The sequence below is a fragment of the Lemur catta genome, chromosome 20 (genome assembly GCF_020740605.2).
Source record: "Lemur catta isolate mLemCat1 chromosome 20, mLemCat1.pri, whole genome shotgun sequence".
Taxonomy (NCBI): Eukaryota; Metazoa; Chordata; class Mammalia; order Primates; family Lemuridae; genus Lemur; species Lemur catta.
The window spans coordinates 5570173-5578203 of record NC_059147.1 but is presented as its reverse complement, the minus strand read 5'-3'; the positions used below and the strand labels follow the sequence as shown (position 1 = coordinate 5578203).

Sequence of the window (8031 nt, the reverse complement as noted above, 5' to 3'; positions counted from 1 at the left end):
TTTCCAGAGGAAGGTACCTGAATCCCAGCCTGATCATCCAAACAGTCTATTCTCTACATTCAGAGAGGGGAAAGTGACTCCAATCACCAGTATAAAAATACACCTGGAACTTTTGCTGCAAATATTGAAGAGGAAAGTACTCTCTTTTTCTTGCTAGGACTACGTCGGTAGTACTTTGTAAGAGGCTATCATATGGTTTCCAGCAGATTTCCCTCCTCATAGTCCTGATCTCATTTAATCCTCACAGTTCACAAAAGCACATATCTATTAAACATTAAATTGACATTCAGAGGAGTAATTGATCTGAAGTCTCACCTACAAGGGAGAGAACTGGAGGTTACCTATCTCAGGGTACTGAACAGATATCACCAAATGAAAGAACAAACAGCGTATAGCAGAGCCAGGAGACGATCCTTCACTAATCCCTGGAGGGCAAATTGGGAGGCTTTTGCAGTACCTTGGACCAGAGATGATAAGCCCCAAATAGGCAGACTTATGAGAATGACTCAAACAACAGGACACAGATGGAGTCAGGTTAGACGTGAGGGTCCCTAGAGTTCTTACATCTCGATGGGTGCAGCTGATGTCATTGGGATAGGGAAAGAAGGAAGGGGCTTAGTTTGGGAGGCAGGGAGGGAGACAAAGTTTGAGTCAGATAAACACACACGCAGGATATATAAGCAGAGGTCCAGCAAGCCCTTAGAATGACAGGGCTTACATCAAAGCGGCTGAGACTGGAAATACAAGATGGAGAATCACTGGCATGCCCAGGGCATACCCAGGGCAGTTCAGGCGTGGGCACTGCCCAACAGAGCGCACTGGGAAGAGAAGAGGAAGAGGATGGCCACCATCTCCTCCGGGTAACCGCAGTCCTGCTTGTGAGTGCCATGAAAACAGGCTCCCCTGTCCCCCAGTCCCTTGCTCTTGAACGCAGCCTGACAGGCACTCAGGAGGCGCTTGGTAAATATTTGTGGAATGACTGGCAATGTACCCGGCACTGCAAGCATGGGGTTGGTTCTATAAGGGTGTTCCTCCAGGTCCCCTCCACCCAGAAGAACTGTCAGTCTTGGCCGCTACCCTGGATGAGGTCTCATTATTCAGTCTCACCTCTGAAATTAGTTCATGCTCTCACATTAGGTGTAATCGCGGCTGGCGACGCTTTCTGGGGATGTCTCTGAAACATCTGAATTGAAAAAATATTTTCATGTCATTTTAATTTAAAGCAAAATTGCTGTCTCTTCCCCCCTCCCCTGTCCCTGCCCTTTCTCCTGGCCCACCCAGTGACCCTCGAGGGTCTCAGAACAGAGGTGTGGGTCCGTGATGGGGTTACCCCTCCAGGAGAGTCTTTAAACAGCTGTAAGTCTCAAAGAAACAAAGGAGACCTAGAGGCGGAAAGGCGTGGCTGTGGCGATTCCAGGGCCTGTTCCCCGTGTAGGGACAGCGGAGCCTAGGTGGCCGCAGACCCGCAGCGGCGAGCCCGAAGCCAAGGCGCGGTGCGGTCAGCCGGAGCCCCAACGGTCCTGGAGGCTTGCGCCGCCGCCACGGCGATTCTGCCCTGGCTTGGCTGAGCACGCCCGGTTCGAGGTCCCCAGCGGTGACCAGAAGGCCAGGAGCCCGCAGGCAGCCTCCCGACCTGGCTCCGCCGGGGGTCCGCAGCGGACAGATCACGCGCCTTCCGGCGCCCGGTTAGCTGCCCGCGCGCCCGGCAGGTCTCGGCCTCGCGCGCCCAGGCCGGAGCGCGCCCTCCCTCACCGCCTCCGCGCTCTCCTCTCCCTGACACTCAGCGAAAGTGTGTTTTTACTTTCACGTGTGACTGCGTGTGTGGGTGTGTGTCTGTGTGTGCAGCTCCAATTCTACGCATGGGGCGAAAATTCACTTAGGGTCAAAATTACCCTCGAAAAGTCGCCCATACCATCGCAGTGTCCACACTTACGCGAGGATAAAGCGTGCCACAAAGGTGCACAGTAAATAAAAAGCATGGATGCAAAATATAAATTTTAAATGTAAAAGAGAAACAGGTAGACGAGCCTGCGCGCGATGCCACGGCGCTTGTCGCCGCCCCGCGTGCTGCACACCGAGTGGCATGAAGGCCGGCCGCGCCAGTTTCGCTCGTCACCGCAGCCCCGCGCCCGGCAGTACCGGGTACTTGCACGGGTTCAAGGGTCGACCCCAGTAAGGGAGCAAATGCATAAGGGGACGAGCGAGCTCTGACCAACCCCCGCGGCCGCTGCGCGTGGCGGCCGAGAGCCGGGGGCCGGGCTCCCTCCTCGCGGCCGCAGCTGGGAGCCGATCGCGGAGACGACCGGCCCCGCACGGAGTCGCTGCCCGAGTCCCGGCCGAGCCCACGCCCCGCGGCGCCACGTGCGCCGGCCCCGCCCCGCCGCACACGCACGCGCCCCGCGCCCGCCGGCCCCGCCGGCTCCTCCGCGCCCGCGCCAGGTTCGCCCGCGCCCGCCGGGGGGCGCTCCCTCCCTCCCACCCGCGCGGCTGGTGCTGCCCGGCCTGGCGCGCGCCGCCTCCTACCTGAGGGCCGGCGACGGACGCGGCGGCAAGGTCCAGGGCGCGAACAGGACCGGGGCCCTAGGCAGGAGGCAACAGAGCCAGCGGCCGCGGCGGCCTGGCGGGCGCGGGCACGGGCGCGCGCTCCCCGCCCTCGCTCCCAGTCGGCTCCGGCCAAGGCCCAACCCCGCCGCCGCGCGCCGCCCGGCTCGCCGCGCCTAATAACAACGGCGCGCGGGGTCAGGTGGCCGCGCGCGGACAGCGCCGCCATTGGTTGGGCAGGGAGCGCGGCGTGCCAGGATTGGCTGGGGGGCGGAGCCTCAGACGGTGGGGCGGGGCCGCGGGCGGGCAGCAGGGCGGGGCCAGCCTGCGGTCCGCGCCTTTGTGCCCGGCGCGCGCTCTCCGCCCGCTCGGGCTGCAGCGCGGCCGCATCAATAATTCAGAGCGGCGGCGGCGGCGGCGGCGGCGGCTGCGGGCAGGCGACGGCGGCGGCGGGCAGCAGCGGCAGCGGCTATGCATCCAAGTGCAGCTGGGCAGCCGCGGCACCCCTGAGGCCCGGGCAGGGCTCCGGGAGCGCAGCGGGGGGACGCTTGTCCCGAGTGTGAGCAGGCAGCAGAGGCCGGGAGGCATTGGCAGAGCTTTGCGCGGAGCCGAGGAAGGGGCTGCGGCGCGGGACTGGGCGGGGGGCGGCCGGCGCGAGCAGCCCCGGGCGGGGGGCGGGGGGCGCCGGCTGCGCGATGCTGGGCGCCGTGGAGCTGCTGCTGCTGGGGGCCGCGTGGCTGGCGGGCCCGGCCCGCGGGCAGAACGAGACGGAGCCCATTGTGCTGGAGGGCAAGTGCCTGGTGGTGTGCGACTCCAACCCCGCGTCCGACCCCACGGGCACAGCCCTGGGCATCTCTGTGCGCTCCGGCAGCGCCAAGGTGGCTTTCTCTGCCATCAGGAGCACCAACCACGAGCCGTCCGAGATGAGTAACCGCACTATGATCATCTACTTCGACCAGGTGAGTGCATGCACATTGGACCGTGGGGGGTCGGTGGAAGGCCGAGCCCCATGCTCTCCAAGGGCCGTGCGGAGGCGCGGGGCGGCAGTCCGAGCCTGGCTCCTGTCTCCTCCCCTCCGCTCCCTTCTCGTTGTAGGTGCTAGTGAACATCGGCAGCAACTTTGATTCCGAGCGCAGCACTTTCATCGCCCCGCGTAAAGGGATCTACAGTTTTAACTTCCACGTGGTCAAGGTCTACAACAGACAGACCATCCAGGTCAGCCGCCGCCTGGGGCCAGGACCCGACCCCTGTAGGGCTGCTGGCCACGGGGGTGGGGGCGGGCTGTGAGGAGGTGGGAGACAAGTGGCAGCTGTATGTGCTCAGGGCTGCGTGGAGGAACAGATGACGGGCTTCACAGTTCTGGGGCTTGGACTGTCCTGTCCTCTCCCTGTCGCCGGCTCTGGGGACCCATCCCCATTCCTGGAGACAGAGTTTTTTGCCTCTCCTTTCTGAGCCCCTCCGAAGAGGTTCCCCAGATTTCCTGCGGGCTCTAGGGACTTCCTGTAACGGCGGCTGTTAGCACCACAGACAGCTGCCGCTTCTGGAAGCTTCCCGCGATCCCCGCTTTCAGCGCTTCCGACAGTACCGCCGACCCCTCGCTCCCGCTCAGGAGCCTGCGAAGCGGCTTGTGTGCTTGTCTTCAGCACCACGGACAAATCACTGTTGACCTCCAACCCCCACCTGCCCCGAGGCCTCCCTTTAGGGACCGACTCTGGGTTTTTTAACTAGCAGTTCTGAGCCCCAGCGGGTGAGGGATGGAGAGAGGAGGGGGCGTAGTGCCACTCCCTCCTGGCTCCAGCCATGTCCCAGCTAGTGCTCGCCAGAGCTCCAGGTCCCCGAAGATGTCCACGTTTCCTTTGGGCTCAGAAAGAGGCGGAGGGCGCCTGGCCCTGGCTGACGATGCCACCGCAAGGGCAAAACCGGGCGGTGGCGGGCGCAGCTCGATCTCGGGCGGAATTGGCCGGTGGTTTGGAGACGAAGCGCAGAGTGCAGCGGTGCGAGATTTCTAACCAGCTGAAAGCGGTGCGGGGCTTCTCCACTGACTCCACTGGGAGGGGCCAGGGGTTTCTTGTTTGTTTTTGTTTTCGTGGAAGCGCCGGGAGCCGAGTTGCCGGAGTTTCTTTTTGAGGCTAGGGGAAGCAGGAGAGAGGTCGAAGGTCTCAGGGCGCTAGAGCCACCTATGGGTTTATTAAATTGGATGACAGCAGAGATTCGCTCAGCGCGCTCATCTGAGAAAGCGGAATGAGGGAAACTCCCCTTTTAGGGGCAGACTTCCTCTCACCCAGATGTGCGGTCTTTCGCCGCCGCTGGACCCTGAGCTGCAAAGCCCTTCTCTACCCTCCCGTGTGGCCCAGTGCCCCCCAGCCTTTGCGGCTGTTAGCCGAGCGGCGGAGGTCGCGCCGCCGCCGCGTCCGAGCCGCCTGGGTAGCGCCTCTGAAGCGGCCTTTCTCTTTCTCAGGTGAGCCTCATGTTAAACGGGTGGCCGGTGATTTCAGCCTTCGCTGGTGACCAGGACGTGACCCGGGAGGCCGCCAGCAACGGAGTCCTGATCCAAATGGAGAAAGGCGACCGCGCATACCTCAAGCTGGAGCGGGGGAACTTGATGGGGGGCTGGAAGTACTCGACCTTCTCCGGATTCCTCGTGTTCCCCCTCTGACCGCCTCCTAGCCCGAAAGGAGGCAGGGAGAGGGCGAAGGCAGCAGGGGGAGTGAGAAAGGGGCCGAAATTAAGAGGGCAAGAAAGCAGCACGACTTGAAACTTCCTGTATGTTCTCTAGCTGTATCCGGGTGAAAAGGTGCGCGCCGGCGGTCGGGCAACTTTGTCCGTTTCCTTGTTAGGGGAAGCAAATTCCGCTTAGCTCTGCGCACTCCCATTTCCAAAAATAAACTCGCCTCCCCCATCCCAGTTGCAGTAATCAAGAAAGAGACTGCCTTGTCATTGTTTCGCACTCCCACGTCCATATTCCCTGCAATTTATTTAAAAGAAACTTTGTATTTCACTATATAACGTGAAATCTTTCTCCCTTTCCCCTCTGAATCCTACCTACTGAAATCTCATATGTCCCCCTTTAATTTGGAGAGGGGGTAAATTTTCTTTTTTTGGATGGGGGAGTTACTTTTAATTTGGCAAGTATTGCTCTTCTTAAAACACTGCTCAAGTTAATTAGCTGAAGATACTTTGTATCCTGGGCTGCTTGCTAGCCAAGAAAGGACTCACCTTAGTGGTGACTGGTTTAAAAAAATATATAAATATATATCATTTGTATATGAAGAACTCTTCCCAGTGGAAACTGGTTGTATTTCCGTATTTCTATGTCCTATTCGGAGTGATCGTGAAATCTAAGGCTGCTTGATGTTCTGATGCTTGTCAATGCCCTCGTGCTCTGTGGCTCCTCCAAATGCCAAGGAGATTCTTCCGGACGCTTCCTTGTCCTCTGTAACATACCTGTGAATAGCCAAGATTTAATTTTGCTTTAATCCAATAAAGTCAAAGTGGGACTTTTATTTTTCTGAAACAGCTTCCTAAACTCCGAATCTCCCCCAGCTGCAAGGTTGGGGACCCGGGTTGCCAAAGGCCCAAAGGTTGAGGTTCAGAGGGGCAGGAGACTTGTGAGAACACAACCAGAGAAAGGCTGGGGCCGGGCAAAGGCTTTCTTGAAAAGCCAGCCCTGCACTTCTTCCTGCGCCAGGCCTAGGGCCAGCCGTGCATTCGCCTGTGCTCACTGCTTTGGCACAAATATAAGAAATTTGGCGGATATTTTGCTAGGCCAGGCGTGGCCGCTGGCCTGGGAGTGAAGTCTGAGTTTTTTGGTTTTCCAAATGCATCAGGAATAATCACAGTTCGAGGATCGGAACCAACTTGCTTGGAGCGGCGGTCTCCCCATTCTTTCTGTCCCTGGATGTCCCCAACCCTCATCTGCTCCGCAGTTCCCGAAACAGTATGTTTTATACCAACACCTCTGAATCCGGAATCCACCCTCGGAATTACCCGGCGCCCAGGACGTGTGACTGTGCTCATTCGCAGGACTTTTGTTATTCAAGAGGTTCGTCTAGGAGTTTTGATTGTATCGGAACATAATGTGAAAGCAAAATTGAAATAAACGACTTCGTTTTAAGTCTGGAAGGCTGACCCAGTCACTTCGGCAGCGGGGAGGTTGGGGGAGCCCGAAAGCGAGTGGGCGGCCAGGGGCGCCAGGCCGGAGCTGCTCGGCTGGGGTGGTGGGGCCTGGCAGTTCTGATCCCATTTAGAGGCTTTTTCCTGGCCTGAGATTCAGGAATGAATTTAATTATCCCCTGCGGGGTGCGGGGAAGGAGGGAGGTTAATAATAGCACAATAAGCAACGTTTCTCGGATTTATTCCTGCGGCTTGTTGGAGTTAGAGATTCAAGAGCATGGGGCCTTGGCTGAAACCTGGGCCCTGTTTCTCCTCCGCGCAATCCAGGCAGCCGTTCAGCAGCCCTGGCAGGCGCCCCCCACCCCCCACCACAATGGCTGTGGTCCCCAGGGGGCCAGGTAGGGACTGGGGAGTGAGGGGTGGGCCCGAGTACTTTGCAGTTCCTGCCGGAGGCGTCCTCTCCTTCCCAGTGAGTCCACAGGGAAGTGGGGATGAGGGACCCTAAAAGGAATTTAAAAGAAAACTATCCTTTTTATGAAGAGAAACGTTTTCTCCACACACAGTCTTTCGGTTGAGAAGGGAGTTCCGGAACAACTGAAGGCTCCGCAGCGAAACTAGCTTGACCTAACAGCTCTGCCAGGCAGTGCCAACTCCCCGGGAGTGGACCCGCGCACCCGTGGGCGCCCTCGGGGGCTGGAGGCTGGCCGGCCACGTGGATTGGATAGCCACTGTTCATGGAAGCTGCGCCCCAACGCCTTGGTGCTGACCCGGCTGCCGGTGGTTGGTCACCCCTCTTCCTGAGGACGGGAACCACCAGGGTTCTGGTCCTTCTGGCTGCCTGAGCTGTGGGGCCACCAGGCTGTGTCCAGGCTTAGTGGCTTTGGCAAGCCCCCTCTCTGGGTCTCAGTTTGCCCGTCTGTATAAAGACACGGAGAAATCTAAACATCTCCAAGGGTCCCTCCGGCCCAGTGGATCCAGCCATCCTCTGTTCCTGGACCAGAAGCCTGCAGGTTCTTTTGCCTCGGTTAGTGAGTCCTGGCTGCAGCCCATACTGATCCGCTGCTAGTGCGGGCTCCTGAATACTAGGCCTGAAGAGGGGAGGGGGGAAGGGGTAGCCTGTGCATCCAGGAACTGGGGCCTGGCAGGTGAATGGTGGGAACAAATTGTCCCTAGGTGGGAAGGAGAGGGGGGAGGTTCTCCCTTGATTCTGCTCTGTCTCCAGCTGGCCTCCTTCCTGGGGGAGGGTCCCTGCCTCTCCAAATGTCTGAACTTGGTATTGGAGACCCTTCTCAATCTTCACCCTCTTCTTCCTCCATCTGCTGACCCTTTCCCATGCCATTTGATGAACCTATCTCCCATTACTGTCTTTCTGCCTCC

General features: G+C 59.1%; 1 protein-coding gene across 1 annotated transcript; it reads left to right on the top strand.

The window, feature by feature from the left end:
• Positions 1 to 2899: 2899 nt before the first annotated feature.
• On the top strand, positions 2900 to 6044 carry CBLN1 (cerebellin 1 precursor). The gene is made up of 3 exons (XM_045533118.1): positions 2900 to 3500; positions 3637 to 3756; positions 5000 to 6044. Exons 1-3 carry the CDS (start codon positions 3237 to 3239, stop codon positions 5195 to 5197), a joined length of 582 nt encoding a protein of 193 aa, XP_045389074.1. The 5' UTR covers positions 2900 to 3236; the 3' UTR covers positions 5198 to 6044.
• Positions 6045 to 8031: the final 1987 nt, after the last annotated feature.